The 22,872-nt window shown below is 45.4% G+C and overlaps 1 protein-coding gene across 6 annotated transcripts in view; it reads left to right on the forward strand.

Annotated features, from left to right (window-relative positions):
• Nucleotides 1-22,872, forward strand: part of COLQ (collagen like tail subunit of asymmetric acetylcholinesterase) — a 74,845-nt gene that overhangs the window by 46,625 nt on the left and 5,348 nt on the right. For all 6 annotated transcript variants that reach the window (XM_041734063.1, XM_041734064.1, XM_041734065.1 and 3 more), the window contains 11 exons: nucleotides 1,340-1,384; nucleotides 1,718-1,744; nucleotides 3,579-3,641; nucleotides 5,322-5,384; nucleotides 5,858-5,884; nucleotides 6,947-6,991; nucleotides 7,171-7,206; nucleotides 9,850-9,930; nucleotides 14,743-14,848; nucleotides 21,341-21,480; nucleotides 22,528-22,647. In XM_041734063.1, the coding sequence (XP_041589997.1) occupies nucleotides 1,340-1,384; nucleotides 1,718-1,744; nucleotides 3,579-3,641; nucleotides 5,322-5,384; nucleotides 5,858-5,884; nucleotides 6,947-6,991; nucleotides 7,171-7,206; nucleotides 9,850-9,930; nucleotides 14,743-14,848; nucleotides 21,341-21,480; nucleotides 22,528-22,647 (753 nt within the window). The remainder of the gene's footprint in view (nucleotides 1-1,339; nucleotides 1,385-1,717; nucleotides 1,745-3,578; nucleotides 3,642-5,321; nucleotides 5,385-5,857; nucleotides 5,885-6,946; nucleotides 6,992-7,170; nucleotides 7,207-9,849; nucleotides 9,931-14,742; nucleotides 14,849-21,340; nucleotides 21,481-22,527; nucleotides 22,648-22,872) is intronic.

The raw sequence follows: 22,872 nt of genomic DNA on the forward strand, positions 1-22,872 counted from the left end.
TGTCCTGGGCCTCTCTTTACACTGGGATCACAGGCTTTGGGGAGCAGGGAACCTCTGCCCCTCTAAGTCACACTTTCTGGGAGCATCAGTGCCCCCTTGACCTTTCATCCCCAAGGACTTGGCACCATCTACCCAAGCTGGCCTATGCAGCTCTGAAGTAAAGAGGCACAGCTCTAAGGGCCAGGTGGTGGGGCCAGCCCAGTCCCCAGTGGGTTACTGGGCAGGTGGCTGAGGAGGTGGGGTGGTGAGGCCACCCTCCCAGAAAACCCTCTTTCCATAAAAGGGAGTGCAGACCAGGAGGAATGGAGAGGGAGAGAAGCAGGGAGGAAGGGAAGGTGGGAGGGTAAAGGAAGTGATGAGGTGGGGGGGGGGGAGTGAAGGGGGAGAGTAGGAAAGGAAATGAAATGATAACTCTCTTCCTCCCCCCTCCCCTGAAACAGGAGAATAACCAAAGACAGTGATTCCCAAACTTATCTGTTCATTAGAATCCCCTGAGAGTTTCAAAAACCCATGATGACTGTGCACCTCTCCTTGAGATTGTGATGTAATTGATCTGGGATATGCCTTGGTCTTTGGGATTTTTAAAAGATCCTCAGGGGATTCTAAGGTGGTAGGTTTGGGAGCTGCTGAGGGGGCTGTTTGGTATTTGGACAAGTCTCATAGGAATCTTATTTCAAACAGGCTTTGTATTAGGCGTGTTCACCTGCAGATCTTTGGGATGAGGATTTCCTCTCTGCTGTACTAGGGAATTTGGAAGCAGTTAGCCAACTGAGCATTTCATAGATGGGTGAGCAAAAAGTAGCTGCACTCTGGCTGTGGATGTGCCAAGCTTTAGTAGTAGGTGCTAGAATCCTGAAGCTAGAGTCCGCTCCATTCCTGTGGCTGGGCAACGTGACAAAACTGCTCCATTGCCTACATTCTTAACATCTTAAGAAAGGCTTTCACTGCAACTGGTCCCCAGAGATCCAGCACAGGAATTTCTAAGTTGGCTGTTCCTGTGTACAAAACGGAACTTCCCTCTTATCAGGGCCCCAGGGAAAGTTGGTGAGAGCAGCTAAAAAGATAAGAGAGGTGATGAAGCATCTTGTTTTCAGCAAACAAGACTCTTCAGTTGTAACCATGGCACCACTGGAAACAGCTCAGAGAAAGCTAGAAGAGGACAGGAGACTGGTTTGGAGGGCATAAGAGGGTCCTTCATGGGGTCCTTGGAGCCCCGAGTCTGCAAGCTGTTGGAGGAGTCCAGTGGGCTAAGAGCTTCCCTCCCAGTCCTGCCTTCCTCACCACCCTGGCCTGCCTTGGTTTGATATATACTTTTTCATTTCTCATCTTGATTGTGTAGGGTCCACCGGGACTTCCTGGCAAGATAGGACCAAAGGGAGAAAAGGTATGAGCCACTATTACCTTCAGTCTGCCTCTCCTTGGTAATTCCAGCCTATATCCTGGGGATGCCACTGAGAATTTTCTGGTTGAGATTTCAAAGCATGTGCTAATTCTGCCTTAGTGCATGAGGATGAGCTCCATAATGATGGGGCTGCTGCTGCAGGTATGAGATCCCACTGGTGTGTTTCAGCTTGGCCCACTGACATGGCAGGGGTGCTGTGAGCGGCCAAGCAACCAAGCCACATGGTCATGCCCAGCCATCAGCCCTACTAAGCTCTGTGCTTCCAGAACTTCTCTTCCAAAGCAGCCTCTGCTTACCTGTCTTCTCCATCCACAGGGGGAGCTTGGCCTACCAGGAAGGAAGGTATGGTCCATGCTGTTCTGTCAGCATTACTTGGGCAACCGTGCTCCACATGTGGGGGGAGGGATGTGTATGTGCACACATGTGCGCACACTCCTAGGGGTATGGGGGACCATCAGGTGCTTCCTTGGGCTCCAGTACCCAGGTAGACAGTAATCCCACTGCCATTCTGATGATGACAGTGGGCTCTTTCTGCCCGCTCTTGTGTTCAAGAGCTAGAGCCTGCTACTACCAGACATTTGGACTTCTCCCAGGGGCTGCCAAGCCTGGCCGAATTTTCCCCAACCTCAGAGCATCTCATCCTGCTATCCATTAGAGGGCACAAAATGACTCTCACTGTCTATTTGATTATACTGGAATGAAGTGCAACACAGAAGCAAATGGCTCTTGCCTTTTGGCCCAGCTGAAATAAATGGGTTACCTAAGGTCACAGGCACTCTGAGTGAACCAAACACATGTCATCAAGACTCTCATTCATGTCAGGAAAGAGTAAATCATCAACTATTCACTGTAGTCAACAGATGCTGGCACTGAATCTGTGGGTCTTGGTGATAGAAGGAGGTGCAAGACTTTGACCAAAAAAAGGATGCTCATGATTCTAAATATAAATCACTATTTTGCTGGTTAAATGTTTTATTCAAGTGGTTTCACTATCAACAAAATCCTCAAATGGACCTTTGCAGAGCAAAATTATATCCCTCCAGGGCCCAGATCACAGCTCTAGCCAAAGTATAGTAGTGATTATCTGAAGTGCAGGCTGGAAAGGATTCTGGGATGGTCTCCATGCTCAAAACTAATGAAGACCGTGATCAATTAGTGATGTCTGCCATAAACATGAGAGGCAAGAGTAGAAACCAGTACACACGCCAGCATTTGTGATCTCTGGTTTAGGGGTTGAGCCTTCCACATGTCTAGCTAAGCTAACTGCAAAACTAGCCAATGGGTACAGAGGTTGAGAGAGACCACAAGTCCCCCCTCCCACTTGCTCTCATAAAGCTTGCTCTTTCATAGCTCCTGGCTTAGGCTGGTTTCCCTAGAAGCAGAGGTAGAGGCCACATATGCCATGGGCAAGTGAATGAACTATGGGAGCTCTTTCAGGAGGATCCTGAGCCGAGAGGGAACTGGATGGTACAAGGGGAGAAGCCCAGCTTGGCATGGTATCAGATGAAGTTCATCTTCAGCCTTATTCCTTGGGGAGCTCTGGAGTGTGAACTGAACCACAGAATTTGTCCCCCCTTGAAGTAAGGGAGCGGGGCTATGGCTGCAGGTACCTAAATTGCAAGGCAGCTACAGTTGCCCATGGGCAAATTCCACAGTTGCAGGTTGCAGGAATGAGTTGCAAGGAATGGCAGCAAGGCAGGTAGCCCCTGGGGGATGGGAACAGTGAACAAGTGAAAAACATTTTGAGGGAATACCAACAGCATCTGCTAGTACACCCTAAACCAAATCCTATCCCATTCCATACCATGTCCTTGGGGAGAACCTACTGGAATGCAAGGAACATTGGGGGGCGGGGTAGATGAAGGTGATGAGCAAAAAGTCAAGATGTTTAGAATCCCTTCACTGCCTTCCTACCCGCCCCCCACGCCCCCACCAACTTCCATGTCTTGAGTAGAATAAGAACTTAAATGTTGACATAATGTGATATCAAGGACTTTAACTTATATCTAAGTGACCCAACTTTCTAGGCCATCAGTCTTTGGAGGGTGGGGATGGGTAACCCAGAGGCCATGCTTAGGGACTACACAGTTCCTGTTGAACCCCCAAAACAAATCTTATTTTCTGGAAGGAGTGAAACAAACCCAGTCATCCTGACTTTTGTTGTTCATTTTTGAAGGGTAGACCTGGTCCCCCGGGTGTTCCTGGCATGCCCGGGCCAGTGGGCCCTGAAGGACCCAGGGTAAGTTTCGGACACTCTCAGGACTCGTGTGGTATCAGAACATGAGAAGATGTCAGCCCCCTGGCCTTTGGCACATAATGAAACTCATTTCCTTAAGAGGAAGAACAAGAGAAGCCCAGAGGTCCCCATATACTTTCTCCTTCGGTTGGACTACATGACCTTGGTCCACTCAATTGCTCTACTTCTCTTCTGGGGGGAAATGAGGGGCTGCTTCCCTCTTTCACAGGGGCCCTAGTTCTCCTTTGTCCTCAGAGTTAGCATACGGTTTTTTGTTTGTTTGTTTGTTTCTTTGAGAGGACCTCAAGAAGGGCTTGTGTCTGAAAAGCTGTTGGCAGGAGAATGGTGGTTGAGGGGGTAGACACTGGCTAGCTGGAAAGACTAGAATCCTACATTTAGATGGGGATTGCCAAATGCTGATGAAATCCCATTCCTCAGACAGATTATGGAAAGCTGACACACCTACATCCATGCCTTTGTTTATATTCTTCTTTCTTTGTTCAGAGACTATTGAGTGCAGATTTGACCTACAGAAATTAGGGATGGGCAGGTGAATGTCTCTATGTGCTCTGATTGACTTACCAGCTATATTTATTATGGGAATAGAAAACTGTTCCCAGTCCTCTTAGGAAAAGTCCCAAGGATATTTTTCTAAAAATCCACTGTATAGTGCCTCCTTAAAATGTGCCTGGTACATTTTCCTCAGTTGAGGAACTGAATTTTTTATTTAAGTTTGAATTTAAAGACCTTTACTCAGTTCAGTTAATTGAAAATCTTTAAGCATGTTTGGAGTGACTTGAATGTGTGAATCTGCTTTTTCAGCTCTAAATTTTATGAACTCTAAATACAGATCAAGTATTTTGGATGGAAGTTTAATGCCTGATTTGAGATGTGATTTAAATACAAAATACACAAAGGTTTCAAATATATATTATGAAAAACAGAATGTAAAATCTCATTAATTTTATATTGATTATATGTTGAAATGATAATTAGATTAAATAAAATGCTCTTGAAGTCAATTTCACCTGTTTTAATGTGACTTCTAAAAACATTCTAAAGTATGAGTATCTTATACTTCTACATTTTATCACTGGTATAGAATTTTTAGCACAGACAGTGCTGAAAGTTCCCACTGCAAACCATTCTGAGGGGTAACATCAAGAGCCCACCCATGAGTCTTAGCCCCCTGTCTCAATAATACATGCCCAGGGGCTGATGTTCACTCTGTTTGGCTGCAAACCTAGGGTCAGAGTATATGGAAATGCCTGAAAGGCCCTACCTATGCAAAGAACAAAGCAGGTAAAGTTTTTATTGGGGGTGGGGGGGCTGACACTTAGTCCTGTGAGGCCCCAGTGCCCCCATGCTCTCTCCCCACCCTCCCACAACCCACTCCAATAACAGATGGAGCATTTATAGCATCTTAACATTTAGTTTGGAGATCTGCTCTGCTCTGCCTTGGGCAATTTCATTTTATGTTTAATCTTAAATATCATAATGAAGTGTGGACTATGGAGCCTTGAACTCCTGGGAATGAACAAGGGAGCATGGGGGGATCCTCAGATTCATCAGCCAGTTCCAATGTCCCTGGTTCATCCTAATCTTGTCCCTGATTCTCCTGGTTCTGTTTTTCTATAAAAGTCACTGTAGGTCCTTTCCTCCTTCTTCTTCTAATTCCCACAGGGTGAAAAAGGTGACCTGGGTGTGATGGGCTTGCCAGGGTCAAGAGGACCAATGGGCTCCAAGGTCAGTGTGTTGGTCCAGGTGGACATTCCCAGGTCTTCTAAATTCTGGAACAGCTGCTGTCCACAAAGATGCAAATTGCCATCTGGGTTTGGGGAACATTAGAGATATTGGAAAGCCCAGTGCCGGAATGCTTGCCTATACCAGCCTTGTGGGGCATTATGCCTGGGACACAGGGCATACAGATGTCCTTCCTGCTATTCTCCTGGGCAGGGAGGGTCAAGCTTCTGAACAAAAAAGTAGTTGGAAACCTTCATTCAGGCCTTTGTGAGTAAGAAAAGCAATGTTCTATTTAGGCCTGGTATAAACATAACCCTCGGGGACATCTTTATGTCTACTGCTACAGCCCCCACTAAAACTTGGAGCACAAGGTGGGGACACACCTCGCCATCATATTCAGGGATTCCTTCCACTCTTGCACCAAACCTAGAGGTCCTATAGGGCTGATCCTAAATGTACCTTTTGCTTTCTTTTAGGGCTACCCTGGATCCAGAGGGGAAAAGGTTAGTGTTTGTCTCTGATGGCTTCCCAGAACCTGATCTGGGCTATTGGCTCTGGAATCAATGGTGAGCAGAAGATAGGCCCAAGCTTTTCTTAAATTAGTGACTATAGTGACCATTCCTAGATATTCCCCTGTCCTTTGTCATTGGGCTGAGAGAGCAGTGAAGGGTCCTCTGAGGCAGGGCACATGGATTAGGGAGGAGCTCCAGTGGAGGCAGAGGCCTCTCACATGGAACAGATGAGCAGTTGAAGATTGTGCCTTGTGGAGAGGGAACACGGCTTGCCTGGGGGCTCCCAAAGGAAAATGGCTGATGTGTGTCTTTAGACCAAGCTTCCACCACACAGCCTTCTCATCTGTCAAAAACCAAACCAGGGATTCATGGGTGGCTCAGCAGTTTAGCACCTGCCTTTGGCCCAGAGCGTGATCCTGAAGTCCCAGGATCGACTCCTGCGTTGGGCTCCCCGCATGGAGCCTGCTTCTCCCTCTGCCTGTGTCTCTGCCTCTCTCTCTCTATGTCTATAATGAATAAATAAATAAAATCTTAAAAAAAAAAAAAAAAAAAAGCAAACCAAATAAAAAATCCAGCCAGAACCTGGGGACAACTTTTCTACAGAATGAGAGAGGATCCAGGACCTAGAATTTTGTGAGTTGTCTTTTATTAATACAAGGGTCTTTGTGGCCCAAACAAAAGGTAGATCACAGGGATGCCTGGGTGGCTGAGCCGCTGAGCAGTTGAGCGTCTGCCTTTGGCTCAAGGTGTGATCCTGGAGTTCCAGGATCGAATCCCTCATCGGGTTCCCCACATGGAGCCTACTTCTCCCTTTGCTTATGTCTCTGCCTCTCTCTTTCTGTGTCTCTCATGAATAAATAAATAAAATCTTTTAATTAAAAAAAAAAAGGTAGATCACAAAGCATTCCTTCCTTGGGCAAGTCGCCTAATCTCTGAGCCTACATGTTTGTCTATACAATGAAGGTGTTGGCCTAGAGAGCTTTCATTTTGTAATGCTCCAGTTTTCCCCTCAGGGTATTAACTCTTTGACTCTCTCCTGTGATTTCCTCCTAGGGATCCAGAGGTGAAAGGGGTGACTTGGGTCCCAAAGGAGAAAAGGTAATGGCCTTTGCATGGAATGATAAACTACAATGGAAGTGGCAGCCCCCTGTGAGTTGTTGGGCTGACTGGCTGGCTGACCAACAGGGCTCTTCTCTTGAAAACAGCCAACCACCCTCTTCCATAGCCCTCTCAGGACCTATCTCAGAGATAGTCACTGTGTGTTGCTCTCTTCACAGGGCTTCCCAGGATTTCCTGGAATGCTGGGGCAGAAAGTAAGTACTTAGAAATAGTAATAAAGTAGGCCTCAGTAACACATTAGACCTAAGCACTACACAAATAGCTCTGCCTTCCTGTCCATTGAGCAGAGAAAGTGGGTTTTGCTGTGGAAGCTTCTGGTCTAGAAGAGGAGCAAGTTGCTGTGCACATTGATGAGAGGGTTCCAGCATGGTCTGAGACCTCCTTCCAGTTCAGTGGAAGGGAAAGGACACCCCATTTTGGTGGAGAGGCCTTTCTTTCCATTTCCTACCTCTTAGAGGGCCACAGGTAATGTTCAGGAGCCGAAGGCATCATAACAGAGGGATCAGATTTGAGCTGCAATGGTCAAGAGCCCCAGGGTGAGGCACAGGCATCTTTGGCCTAATACCATTGCTAATGACACTCAACTCAGACCTTCTTCGAGGGCAGCACATCTACTGCCAGAGGTATGCAGCATTATTTCAGCTGGGTGACAACAAATATTTTTTATTTGACAGTTAAATATTTATTTAAACAGTTAAATATTTAGTGGGATTTTATGGATATCTTGCTGGGAACAAGGCTACATAAAAATGGAGTTCATTCAGTTGATTTACAACAGAATTGAGAACAATTCTGTCGAACATTGTGTTCTTCATGCTGAAAGCCACTAACCTTGGAGGTTGTCATTTTTCCCTAGCCTTACAGCATCACAGCATACATAGTATTCTTTGAACATGCAAAATGCATGTTTGCTTAGAATCCTAATTGTATTCTGAGTTTATCTTAAAGTTTTCTTTTCCAAACTTGAATAAACAATTTTTATCTGACCTTCAGTTAGGAGAGCATATTTAAATAATTTCAATCATCTGACAGTAATTTATTATTATTTATTACTACTTTCAGCTGTCAAAAACTCTGTTCCTGCTCTTTCCTAGGTGGAATGTTGGGTTAAAAATGAATAATTACATAAGCAAGTTAAAGGAAACATTAAAAGAGAACAAAATAATTTGATTTAAAAATATTTAGGTTAGGTGCATTCAGTACAACAGTGAACATCAAAGAATAATAAATTACTGTGGAATTAAGTATGACAGCTTCTCTGGACTCTGCACCATTTACTAGACTTGCCATTTAGAGTTCTCTATTATTTATTTATTTATTTATTTATTTATTTATTTATTTATTTTTTTAGAGTTCTCTTTCCTTTCATGGCAAGCTGTTTTAAGACAAAGATGATATGATAATAATAATTTTTATTAGAAATTAGATCAAGAATATACTGGCTGCTTCCAGTTGATGAAGAGAGGAGCCATACTTCCTGCTGCCAATCTTAAAAAAGAAACAAAAAACAAAGCCTAAAACCACTTATACTGTTTATGCTGCAGTTTTCTCCAAGCCAGATAAAATGCCCCTTGACCCCTTCTAAACAGCCGAGGAAAATTGTATGAGCATCCTCCTAGCCATAGAAAGTCCATGTTATCCTCCCACGCTCTCACTGCCTACGTCCTAGAGGACATGACAGGTTGGAAAGAAATCACAGGTTTAAGGACAGTTCTTGGTGTGGCAAGATGTTAATGGCTTGGGTAGGGATAAATCTGTTAACACTGGCTGAGTGCTGGATAATTTCAGAGTTCTATGCTTGATCCTTATTCTGTATTAGTGTTTCCTGTAGTGTTATACTTCCTCTGACCTTCATGTGAAGAGCTTTCTTGATGTTTATTGTTCTCTTGAGTGCCTGGGGTAGCTCTTCATGGACACTGGCTTCCAACTAATAGAAACTCTCATGGTTGCTCTTGCTAAACTTAGCTTGTTGGTGGCGCATTCTGGGTTCTAGAGGGATAACTGGAGGTGGGAATGATGTTTTGGGGTCCATGACCCAAAGGGATAGTAGGTGGGCTTGGAGTTCTAGAAGAACACAGGGAAGGAAAGAAACTATGATGGAGAAATGGATTTTACAAAATGTTGGCCATAGTACTGCAATTAGTACATTTGGTTCTGATAGTTCAAAGTAGGGCTTTTCGATTAGGAGTATTGTTGACATTGCTTCCCATGCCTTTTACAATAATTATATTGAGCATTTGAATATGTCTGGAACATTTTCCACCACAGTTTTCATCTAAATCAAATGAAAGTGAGCTGGAACTCAAACCAGTTTTTACAGAAGAGTAGGGAAATGTATAACCCTAAATAAAGGTCATTACATAAACAGAAAATTTTGAGAGATGATAGCTGTCAAAACTGTGTCGAATCATTCAGAAACTCATAGATGTGTTTTGTTTTGAGCATAAATTCAAAACACAAAATTTCAACTAAGAGAGAAAGCATTTTTCCTTGGCAGCTTACAGTGTCACAGTCATATATGTCACTGAAATGCAGGAATCTCCTACTTTGGCCATTTAGCATGGCGATTTGGGACACCAAAATGTGTGCTGCCCAGCAGCTGTCTCTTTCAGATAGTCAGTAACTCACCCAGAGTAACCTTGTTCTTCCCTTCCTTGAAAAATCTATCTACCTTTTACATCACCTCATCACTTTCCCAAACTCCCAGATTGGCCAGTTGGAAAAAGTCTGGAATGATCAAGTACACTGCTCTCATGACAAATGATTGGATAGACCTGTAGAGATGACCCTGCTCCACCTGCCTTAATTCCTCTCTTGCTTTTCTTTCTTCTTTCCAGGGTGAAATGGGTCCAAAGGGTGAGCCTGGGATAACAGGACACAGGGGACCCAGAGGAAGACCAGGAAAACGAGGCAAGCCGGTAAGAATCTCAGTGCTTAGCACGCCTCTGAGGTCAGACCCTCCTGATGTAGGTGGGTGGTGTAGAGACAGATAGGTGGAGCCAATCAGAGAGATTCCATAGGCATAGTCCCCAGTGTCCTCTAGGCTGGTAGGCAGAAAGAGTACCATTTTCAGGAGCTTCTGCTTCTCTAGGCTAACCAAGGTTTGAAACAAGTAAGATAGAATGCTCCATTCAAACATTGTCGAAGGCCAGAAGCAAGAGTGGATGTTTGATTCATAAGAATGGGTCTATCTTAACCAGAGCAACTAGGAGTAGAAGCCGGATCTGGTTGTTCATCAAGAAAACTTGCTTTTTGCCTCAATGCCCCAGACACAAATGGAGTTTTGGAGAACAGCCCCAATATTTCCTTGCTATTGAAGGGTCTTCTGCATCTTAACAATATGGTGGTTTTTCCCTACTCGGGCCCCTGATTTGTAAGTGATTCTATGGACACTGTTAAGGACTAAGGAAAATTGTTCATTCTGAACTCCTCTTGTTGAGCAGGTTCTTGTGTTAAATCATGTCATGTGGGGACGACTGGGTGGCTTGGTGGCTGAGCATCTGCCTTTGGCTCAGGTCATGATCCTGGGGTCCTAGGATCGAGTCCCACATTGGGCTCCCCACAGGGAGCCTGCTTCTCCCTCTGCCTATATCTCTGCCTCTCTCTCTGTGTCTCTCATGGATAAATAAATAATTTTTTTTAAAAAAATCATGTGATATGAGAGGGAAAGATGAAGGCACATTTGCTTTAACTGACTTTAGAGCTGTGTTGAGTACCTCAGAGAAACTTCTCATCTTTTCTCTAATGGGCAGGCATTTCTTTACATTTTTGGTTGTAAGTTTGTAGACTCTTTACTTCTTTTTCCATTATAAATGTAATACATGATCATCACAGAAAACTTGGAAAATTCAGAAAATAAAAGGGAAGTGTTCTAATACCTAACACCCAGACATAACCATTTTGGTGTATTTCCTTCTAGTGTTATTTCTTTGTGAACTTTGTAGTTGTTTGGGTCTTTTATATCCAATATAAAATATATTGATAGTTGTCATATCCTAAAACTGTAACTTAAAATCACAGCATGCACATTTTTGCTCATTACTGCACATATTCATTAAGTGTTTTTTAAAAGTTGTATTTAGTTTAGAGAGAGTATGAGCACGAGCAGGAGAGGGGCAGAGGGAGAGGAAGAGAATCCCAAACAGACTCCCCACTGAGCATGGAACCCAACACAGGGTTCTGTCCCATGACCCTGAGACAATGACCCAAGCCAAAACCAAGAGTTGGACATTCAACCAACTGAGCCACCCAGGCACCCCTCAGTAAGCATTTTGAAGCATTTTTAAAGTATCTGCATCACATTTTGTAAATGAGTAAGCAGCAGATTGCTTGGACAAGAGTGGCCTGACCAAATAGTGCTGAGAGAGATGAACATCTTTGGGTGTAAACCTTTTTCCATTCATATGTTTTCATTCTTTCCTTAGGCTACATCTGTGGTTCTCAAACTTGAGCATCCATCACAGTGAGCTAGGGGGCCGATTAGATGCAGGTTTTGTGCTTCAGGTGCAATGGTTATAGTTTCAAATTTGTCTCTCATCACCCCCAGTGCATAGGCCTTACTTCCCAGAGAGTCTGATATAATTGACCTGGGGTTTCAGCACAGTGGTTTTTCTTAAAGCTCACCATATGATTCTAATGTGTAGCCAGGGTTCTGAACAATGGTAACAGTATGAAGCCAATTCTGGTCTTTTCCAAGTGAACTTAGGAAAGACACAGGCCCCAACCTGGATAATATGAATTCCATTATAACTTTTGAAGTCACAATAGTCTAGTTCAATTTTCAAAGGTTTACAATGGCTGGCATGTCTATGACTTCACAGTGATGCCACAATTCCCTAAAAAACTTGACTCTGAAAAAGGAGGGAAAAAAAGGTAAAATCTTTTTCTTCCCTACTGCTGATTCCATGCAGAATGTTTTATGCTTGGGGTTCAAGAAGCCTGCTGGCTTTTGTCCTTCTAGTGCTTTTCTTGGACAGTGCTTCTCTTTTCCTGGTGAGGGCTTGAGCCAAGAAGGCTATTTCCTGACACTGTTGCAAATGATTCAGTTGGAGCAATCTTAAAACTACCCTAGCACCATGTGTAGTTGCTCAGAGAAATGAGGTCATCCTTCCTACAAGATGTTATAAACAACCTGAGTGAGCTCCGAACCCTCCCTGCCTGTCTAGTCAGCGGATACTTGAGCTGTTAGCCTTGGAGACCACCATGGTACTGCTTTTCTTTTTAATCATGAATCAGTTTCCTAGCATAGAGTCTTATATATCAAATGTTGTTGGGCCAGTGGTGCTAAGAATTTCTGGAGGTTATTATAAGTCAATCCAACTCTTGGAATCAGAGATCCAGAAAGGACTTCAGGAGATTAGAATTTCAGAGCTAGAAGGATTTTAGAAACCACTTCATCCACTTCCCTCTGTCTAGCCACAAGGAAACTGAGAGCCAGGGAAGTAGAGTGACCCCCTCAGCTACACAAGCTTCCAAGGCAGAATTTGAACTTCGAGAGCTGAGACTTGCTTTCCCCACACATCTCTCATCACCTTCATGCTTTGGCACTCGGCACTCGGCACTCGGCACTCGTCTTCAACCAGGCTCAGGAAAACCACTCTTGACTCTGTTATGCTAATCTTCAGTTAAGGAGACAGAACAACTTCCTTGAGAGGTATCACCAAACTTTGTAGCAGTAAAGGAATAAAGAATGCTACCTTTCCTGGAAAGCACTGCTCATTGAGTCCTGCTCATAGAGGCTTATTCTAAACAAATGACTGATATACACAGAATATTCCATTATTGTTTGGTGTCAGAATCAAGGAGTGCTTCCAGCTCCTTCAAGCTGTGGCATTTCCTGTGCTCAGTCAGCTGATGTGCTTTTAGAAAAATAAGCCTTCACTGTGGCTATATTAAGATGGTGTGACCTCCTTTGCTGTTCTGGCACCTATCTTAGGTACCAAGCTTCAGCTTGGGCAAGGGCCTAAGAACTCCCTCCATCAGGATGGAATTGGAAATAAACTATGACCTCACAGGCCCCATATTAAGAATTTAAGAGCTCCTAAAAAGTAAGGAAATAAATAAACAAACAAATAAATAAATAAAAAAGAATTTAAGAACCCCTTGGATATTGCCAAGAGAGACTCTAGGGCCATGTTGACAAAGTGGCAGATCACGTGTCACTGTTGTGATTGGAAGGAGTGCCCTGCCTGCCTGCTTCCCAGACTTGGGGAAGATTATGTTTCATTACATGGGCAAGCCTGCCAAGGCACAAGTGTAGAAAGGGGATCCAGGTCAAAGGTGTCATGCATCAATCACTGTCCTGTTCAGGCCTAGCATAAGAGCAGACAGTTAGTCAATTGTTTAGGGGAAGAACCTACCGATTGGTTTCTGGAGTCATTCCTAAGATCAGCCCTAAGGAGAAAGTTCTTGTTCTTGACCCTCTCAGAACAAGCAGCTAGGAGGATAGCCTGTGTGGAATGGCTACAGCTCCAAGTATGCCTCTCTTTAAGACATCAGGCCTTTTCTAACCATGTGAAAAAGATGAAACCAAGCTAGTTGCTATGATAGTCGGCTTGACCCCCCAGCTCTTGGTTCTGTGCAAACCACTTTTTTACCTCTGAGATCTTTATTACTCTCACAATAAAGCTGTGAAGGTGTTTGATGGCCCCCATTTTATAGATGAGAAAGCTGAGGCACACACCAATGACCTGAGTGACCCAGGGTCTTATGGCAATGTGAAAGCCCACGTCTCTTGACTTCCAGCTCAACAGAACTACTTCCTCTTTTTGCCCCCAGCATCATCCTCCTCCCTCATTTAATCTGGGGAAGGGAGGTGAACAAGACAAATTCCAGCCCACAGGGAGCCTATGTCTCATGGAGAGACACTGACAGAAAGACCACACATTAATAATGGTGTTTCTGATCTGGGTAATGCTGGGAGGGAGAGGAGCCAAGTTGTGAGAGCCTGTGACAAGAACTGCCTTGGTCTGGCAGGGTCCAGGAAGGCTGTGCTGCGGTGACACTTTACCTGGGAGCTAAAGGCTGGGAGGGACCTTACCAGGCAGAGGAGTGGAGAGGGAGCTTGGGCGGGGAGGAGGAACGTAAAAGGCACAGTGTTCTTGAATACCAAAAACAGAAGGCTGGAACAAGACTAGAAAGGCCAGCCATGAAGGACTCTGTAGGCTGAAATTGCTCTGGGACTGAATCCTGAGAGCAATGGGACCATTTGATGGAAACAGCGCTTGTGGTAAAATAGAGATGGTTTTGATGAGTGGGCAGAGGCCTGTGTCCTAGACTTGTTGCCTCAACACTAGATGCCTTGCATGAGTCTCTGCTTTCCTCTCATGCCTTGCATGAGCCTGTTTCCTTCTCTGTCTGGTGAGGGGAGTGGGTTGGTTTGGTTGCTTTCAGGAGTCCTGTGCCATGTTTCCAGGACAGAGCAAGAAGTAATGTCTGTGAACTTGTAACCATCACAATCTCAAATGTCATTTGCCCTGAGCTTTTTTTTTTTTTTTTTTTTTTAAGTAGGCTCTCACAACCCTGAGATCAAGAGTTGTATGCTCCACCAGCTGAGCCAGCCAGGCACCCCTGCCCTGAGCCTTTTAGGAGTTTGGTGGTCAAGGCCTCAGGTTCATCTTGCCCTGGGCTCCTGCTCCAAAGTGCAAAGTGACCCCTGATTTAGACATAAATGGGGAAGGAAATTTGCCATGTCATGTTATTGTAACAGGCTCTGCCTTTCTCTCTGTCAGGGGCAGAAGGGAGATAGTGGAGTAATGGGCCCACCAGGCAAGCCTGGGCCTTCTGGTCAACCTGGCCGTCCGGGCCCGCCAGGCCCCCCGGGGCCCCCATCTGCAGGTAAGAGCTACACTGCTTCATATGATCTACAGTGCCGCCCTCCTGGCCAGCCTCCCCGGAGAGGGCACAGGAGATGCCTGCAGAGCTCTGCCTTGTGTTCTGAGTTAGAAACTACTCGAGGCACTTGAGTATATTTATAGTTTCTCCACGGTTTGGCTCATTCAACTTTAACACAAGAGAGGTAAACACCATCCTGACTCTGTTGTATGATTTTATTTATTTTTTAAAGATTTTATTTATTTATTCTTGAAAGAGAGAGAGAGAGAGAGAGAGGCAGAGACACGAGCAGAGGGAGAAGCAGGCTCCATGCAGGGAGCCTGATGTGGGACTTGATCCCGGGCCTCCAGGATCAGGCCCTGGGCTGCAGGCAGCGTTAAACCACTGCGCCACTGGGGCTGCCCTGTTGTAGGATTTTAGAGAACAAATAGAGGAGAAAACAAAGGGAAACATGATCACATTGGTGATGTCATTTATACTCAAGTGAAAAATAATAACAGGCACATATTTCATCAACTAACACCTTTTTCTAGAAAAACTCTTCATGACTCCAAGCAGTTCTCTCAAACCTGGAAGTCATGGCAGAGTTTTCTATCTTATGTGGTGTTACCAAGGAGTCCTTGTTGGTTTGCACTGAACATACAAAGAAATCAAAGCCTACCATTGAAGGGGGCATAGAAACACTGCTACCTTCTTCACCTTGTTTAATTTGATGAGCTAAACCCTTTATTTAGTTTGTTGCCTCATCAGCTCCAAATGCAGCCAGCATTTCATAGCATATTCTCTGTATAAACACAGCATCTCTGAAAAGACTATTTACTATATAGGGTCCTTGTCCTCAGTTATACAAAAGGAATCCAAGCAATTTTTATTATCATCTTTTTAAAAGAAAATGAAGACATTTTAAAATTCTACATTGCATTTTTCTTCCATGTGTTTATGGGAATATATTCATGGGATGGTCGAGAAATGTTATAATATGTTAGATCCTTTTTTTTTTTTAAGATTTTATTTATTTATTTGAGAGAGAGAGAGAGAGCATGAGTGGTGGGAAGAGAGGCAGAGAAAGAGGAGGAGAAGCAGACTGCCTTCTGAGCAGGGAGCCTGATGTGGGGCTCAATCCAGGACCCTGAGATCATGATCTGAGCCGAAGGCAGACACACTAAACCAACTGAGCCACCCTTAGATCCTTTAAACCAAATTAAAGCTGACTCTGAGATTCTAACCTCCCAGGTTGCCAGGAAAATTCAATCTCAGGCATTATTGAGGTTCTCTCCACTCCTCCAGCTGCCAAAAAAGAGTTGGGTGAAGATATTGGGGCTTATGGCAGAAAAACATCAGGGGAGTTCCTGATGCCCTCCAGCCTTTGATCTGCCCTCTTCACCTCCGAAATGTCTGCTGTCTGAGGCCACATGGTCCAAGGGTGCCTGGTGACTACCATCTTCATGCCATGCTTGGGTATCAGAACGTTTTCAAGCCTGGGCCGTATAGCTCAATCTCCTAAGAAGTGCCCCACAGCCATTCCTTCTGAGACCTTGCCTCTTCTCCAGGACACAGGGAATCCCTGTCTCTCCATGTCTGGGGTGATTTCCCCTCTTCCGACCTCCAGCCCCCTGGCCTCTCACACTTCTCATACACTGCCACCCTTTCTAGGAGCTTTTCTCTTCTGTGAACAGAGGGCAGAAAGGCAAAAGTCTTCACATAGTACCTGTTTCAGCAAGAGCAAGAAAGCACTAAGTCCTGCTACCTTCTTGAAATTGGGAGAGGAAAAAATAGTGGGAGAACAAACACCAGTTAGTATAACAGTAAGATATCTTATAATGCCTATTTCTATTCTGTTAGGGGAACTAGACTGGAGCTCCAACCTGGCTCATGTGTCCTTGCCCCATAATCTGTTTCCGTAAATTGACTGGACACATCCTTGTGGGGGGTCCTTCCAACTACGATTGACCCTTGAACAATGTGGAGGTTAGGGGTGCTGATCCCAGTCAGCCAAAAATCGACATATAACTTCGGACTCCCCCAAAACTTAACTACTAATAGCCTGCTGTTGACTGGAAGCCTTATCGATAACAGTTGATTAACACATACTTTGTATGTTATATGTGTCATATACTGTATTCTTACAAGAAAGTAAGCTGGAGGAAAGAATGTTACTAGGAAAATCATAAGGAAGAGAAAATGCATTCAGGGGACATGCTGTGAAAAATCTGCATAGAAGTAGACCTGCACAGTTCAAACCCGTGTCGTTCAAGGGTCCGTTGTGGTCCTCTTCCTCCTCGGTCTGGTACGCATAACTGGCCAGTGTAGTCCTGTTTTCTCTGCTTGCTTTTCAGGCTCCTTCTCATTTAGCCTAGTATGCACACCTTGGCCCACCCCTCCATCCTCTGACAGATCCCAGCCTCACCGCCCTTTACCCTCCTGCTGATTCTGCTCTCTGTTGAGCTGGAGCGGATCTCTGAAATAGCATCCCTGTCATCCTCCCGTCCACCCAGCAAAACCGTCTCCTTGCTTCAAAGCCCTCTCCTCAGCAAGGCCCTACCAGGACATACCTCCTTCCCCCATGTCCAAGTCACATATTGCCTCTCTGCTACAGCCTTTCACTGGTAACTGTTTTCTGCAGCTGTGTTTCATCTTCCTTCTATTTTTTTTTAAGATTTTATTTATTTATTCATGAGAGACAGAGAGAGAGAGAGAGAGAGAGAGAGAGAGAGGCAGAGACACAGGTAGAGGAAGAAGCAGGCTCCATGCAGGGAGCCCTGATGTGGGACTTGATCCTTAGACTCCAGGATCACGCCCTGAGCCAAAGGCAGGCGCTAAACCTCTGAGCCACCCAGGCGTCCCTCATCTTCCTTCTAAATGGTAAGTCCTTGAGGCAGCGTCTGTGGCTGAGTCAGCTTTGCATCCCCATGCTCACCTGGCAGGTGAGATGGGCAGGGCCGGGTCCTGCAGGCATTCACAGACACAGGCCATTTTGGTTCTCAGTCTGTCCCCCCTGGGTTATGGCACAGCAGTCAAGGAGGATGCAGTCCGCTTCTGACTCATGTCCCCTTCCTGTGCCTTCTTTTGAGTCACTTCCTTTTTGGGGATCCTCTCAGATGGAAGGGGCTCAAGAAAATGGGGTAATAATCCTGTTCCATAGGAACATTTTTGGGAAAGAGGGATGAATTTAAAAGAGAACCTCCCTAGGCCTAGGGCCAATTGGGTTACTGTCAAGAATGGGAGCAGGCCCCCAGATTGATTCCTGAGACCACCTTTGGAGGCTGATAAAAGTCCCAAGCCCACTCAGGAGGAAAATGTGTCTATCTTTACCCAAGACAGACCTTCAGATCCATCTTGGGATGTCCTTGGGCTCTTTAGATCACAGGCTAAACACCCCTGGTCTTATCTGACCCTCTTTATAGAAAAGAGCAGAAAAGGTTCAGAGGACAGGGACTTCCCCAAGATTGCAGAACTGACTGCCGGCTTCACATGGCCTAGAGTCAGTCTGTGGCTCCTGGTCCCGAGACCTTCCCATTCAGCCATGCAGCCTCTGCAGAGGCAGAGTGGGAGCTGGGGGTGATGTGGAGGCTGTTCTGTGGGGTGCCTCCACCTTCTCCCAGATTTCCCATCTCAGGCCAGTAGTGTGTAGCCAGAGGCGACGGGAGGCTCTCTGGGCAGTGATAGAGAGCCAGGGCCTCTGGCTACAAGGGATGATGAATCAGCCAGGCCCACTAGAGCAGCTTCTAAGAGGCCAAGGTGAGGAAGTTCAACTTGCCATGCCCTTCAGTGCCTCCTGGCAGGAAACCAGCAGGCAGGGTGACAGATGCCCTCTGACAGCTGAAAGGAAGCTTCAGGGAAACTGCAGTGGTGGCAGGAAGCAGGCTCCCTGCCTCATCCTGTCATCCTGTCAGGAGGCCATCTCTGGTTCTGGTGCCCAGTGCTATGGGGCAGGATGGTGCTGGGGCAGGTGGAGAGGGTGGGAGCTCTTTAGTACCTGAGTTATAGAGAAAGAGGTGCTAGGAAGCCAGGGAGAGAATAAAGGCAAAATGCCTCTAGCACGTAATCTGCAATAACCAAATTTCACATTTGTCTGAGTCCTTCCAGTACCCAGACAGGGTTTAAGTGAGTCACTGTGGTACCTAGGAATTGCCAGCTTCCTACAGGCATCAATATTCCTGGACATTTGTCTTTGGAATGGCATAGTATTAAATGAACATGAATTCACATTTCAGTGTCACCACTTACTAGCTGGATAATGGGACAAACTCCTGAATCTCTCTGGGCCACGGTTCTGGAAGAGTTGTTGGGGTCACAGAGCCTGCTCCAGTGCCACTCTCACATCCTCGGTTATAGAAATTCCCACTTCAGCTCCTCAGTGTCATGATTACCCAGAATATTCCTGGGCTGATGGAGTTTCTGTCTTTTTGGGCTGTGTTGAAAATATCAAAACACAAGACTAGAGCTCTTCCTGCAGCATGGTTTCTTATTCAAAGTACCACAACCTGGTATACAATGTTGGCAAGCCTCCCTTCCCCTCTTGCTGACATTATTCTGATCTTGGACATATCTGTTCATCAGCTCAGGAATGCTCAGGGTTGCAGGGAGGGTATTCCCATTGAGGTCTCCTCTAGCTGAAGCTGCTTCCTTGACTAGACCTTCTCCCCTGGGGTCACTTTATTTTCTGCCCTTCTGGGATATGCCAACCATGTCCCCAGTTGCTGGCTTCCCTGGAAGTTACACAACCTGAAAGCAATGACTGTCTGGTTTCTAGACTCCCCTTACTTTCCCAGAAAGAGGCATACTTCCTTTCTCTGTCTCTGGTTTTCCTCTCTTCCCTTTCTTCCTGTCGGATGGCTCTTGCCCTAGCTCATTCCAACCAACCCAAATACGATTTTTTAAAAGATTTTGCTTATTTATTCATGAGAGACACACAGAGAGAGAGAGGCAGAGATCCAGGCAGAGGGAGAAGTAGGCTCCATGCAGGGAGCCCGATGTGGGACTCGATCCTGGGACTCCAGGACCACACCCTGAGCCGAAGGTAGATGCTCAACTGCTGAGCCACCCAGGTGTCCCCCAAATATGATTTTTTAGCATTTTCTGAAGACCAGTTAGTCTACATTCACTTATTCATTCATTCATTCATTCAGTCAGTCAGTCATTCAGTCATTCAAATCCATCTTTAATCATCAAGCATGTATCATGCCCCTACTGTGTGTCCAACCATGGGAAATGAAAACAGATACCAGCTTTGTGGATCTTACATTGTACTGGGGGAGACTGACCTTGATCAGATAATCTCACAAGATACAAAAATCAGAAACAGAAGTGCCATGAAGTAAAGGCATGGGGAACCATGAAATTGTATCCAGCATGAACATGCCTTGAGTGTGAGCATTCAAAAGCCTTCCCTGAGGAAGTGATACTTGAACCCAGGTCAGGAGCAAGCTAGGAGGTACCTGGAGAGGGAGGCCTGGAGGGTGAAGGGAAAACAGTCTAGTAGGGGAATGGCTTGTGCAAAGACTGCGGCAGTTTTCAACCTCGGTTTACGTTGGAATCAGCTTGAGAGCTTTTAAAAGCAAAAATGCCTGGTTTCTATTCTCAGCATTCTTGATGGAATCAGTCTGGAGTGTGGCCTAGGCATCATTAGGGCCTTTAAAAGTCAAGGTGAAAACTGCTACCCTAGCAGGCCACCCACACTGCAGGGAGTAGGTTTCCTAATCATGTGTGTTCAGTTCACTCTTCTCAGTATCAGGGGAGAATGAGTAGATGGAGCATTTTCAAACATTCCATTTTCTTCCAGAAGAAATCAAAGAAACCCTCCTTCAGAAATTCCTTTATAAAGATCTTATATATAAAAGCAAAATAAAATGAATAAAAATAATAATAAAGGTTATCAGTCAGCAATGTGTTTATCAGCAAGAAGTCTCTGTTAATCATAGTCTAAACAAAAAGGGGATTTTCTTATATAAGGAAGTGTAGAGGTGGACAGTGGCTGGCTTTGGTTCAGCATCTAAGGGTCACTGTTAGGGTCCCATGTCCTAAGAGGCCCTGGTCTTTCCTACATGTTGGCTTCTCTTCTCATACCTATTACTTCATGGTTGCAGTGTGGCTGCTGCAGCACCGGACATCTTCTCTGTCTTCTAGATAGGAAGGAGGAAGCCATGTCTCTTACCAGCAATGTTTTTCCTGAATCAGGATAGACTTTCCCAGATGCCTACCCTTCTCCCACTGCAGACCTTGCATGCAAGGTAGTCTGGGAGGTAGAATGCCTATCTGTTTCTAAGTATAGAGAAAGGGGAGAGAGAGAGGGTTGGGGAAGGTGCTGCAACACCCAGCATAGTTAAGGGGCCCACAGAGAACACCTCCTCCACATCTTGGAACAAGAGTCCTTTTGAACCTCTCCCCCTAAAATACCGTGGACTTTGACCTTCTTTCTGTTGTGAAGGTTGCTCATGTCTCCCTTGAGCTATTTGGGTTTCCCTTTCTTCACTCAAGCAATCTGTTGCTTCCTAGGACAACTTGTGATGGGACCCAAAGGGGACAGAGGATTTCCCGGGCCTCCAGGAAGCTGTCTTTGTGGAACCCCTACGAATGTGAATAACCCTTCTTACAGGGAATCCATGTTTGGGGCCAGTTCTCCACACGTTCCTGTGGTAAGGCTCCTAGGAGCACTCTGGGCTGGTTATCCATCAGGAGCTCTCACCTGATCCTCTCAGAGCTTTGTAATAGCCGTTTAATAAAACTGATTTCCCCATTCTACTTGGTACACATTATAGGAGATTGGAAAATTAAAAGTAGGAAACCAAACTGTCCATTTGGTTGCAGGTACACTTTGGAGTATTTTCTTTGTCTTTAAGAACAAAAAATTATTTAAAAAGTCAAGTAAATACAAAAGCGGAACAAATAGTGTAATAAACTTCTATGTACCCTTCACCCAAATTCAATATTTATCCACTCCTGGCTAATCTTGTTTCCTCTTTATACCCACTCACTACTGCCCACCCTCCCTTGGATTATTTCCCAGTAACCCTGGACATCAATTCATCATTAAATGCATGCAAAATCAGCCATCCAACATGCGGCGGTGCTGTGATTTATTTAACCAGTGCCGTACTGTCGGATTTACAGGGCTCTCCCAAGCTTTTTCACTAATGTAAACAAAACCATAAAGAACACCTCTGGCTATAACAGTTTTGTGAAGAATCATTTCTAGATGTTGAATTACTTGATTAGATGATATCACCTCTTTAAGTCTTAGGAACATTTTAAACGTTTAAAAGAAAAATTTTTAAGAGTTTATTTATTCGTGAGAGACACAGAGATAGGCAGAGACATAGGCAGAGGGAGAAGCAGGCTCCCCACGGGGAGCCTGATGCAGGACTCCATCTCAGGACGCCAGGATCACAACCTGAGCCAAAGGCAGACGCTCAACTGCTGAGCCACCCAGGTGCCCCCTTAAATGTTTAAAAATTTGAAATCACGCTTCGTCTTAATGCAAACTCAGTAGGAAGTGGATGAGAAGATGTGGGAATCAAGGCCTTCCTCCCTACTTCAGGAGGGATGACGGAGTGTAATTAAGCAGACCCGTCCTGCCGCTGTCAACCAGCCGAGGGATAGAGCTTCTGCTTCCTCCTCCAGCTTTTCCCCTGTTCCCTATAGAAGTGTTTTTCTAGGATCCTCATCAGTATGTTCTCTGGCAGATTTTTGTAGTCAACAACCAGGAGGAGCTTGAGAGACTGAACACCCAAAACGCCATTGCCTTCCGCAAAGACCAGAGATCTCTGTACTTCAAGGACAGCCTTGGCTGGCTCCCCATCCAGGTACCCTGAGGCTGGCACTCATGACATACCCCACCCTGGAAAAGGACATAGCATTAGAGGAAAGAGGGGCCAACAGTTGGGCCTGGCACAGAGCCTTTCTGCAATCTGTTCCCATGGAAGGACTGGGCGTCCTCTGCTGCTTTGCTTCTGAGCAGTTCTCTGTGCCCCTGCTCCCCAGATGGAACCTCCTCTTTGAGCCAGGGTTCCAGATGGTCTTCCAATCCC

This window comes from Vulpes lagopus, chromosome 19, assembly GCF_018345385.1.
Source record: "Vulpes lagopus strain Blue_001 chromosome 19, ASM1834538v1, whole genome shotgun sequence".
NCBI classification, from domain to species: Eukaryota; Metazoa; Chordata; class Mammalia; order Carnivora; family Canidae; genus Vulpes; species Vulpes lagopus.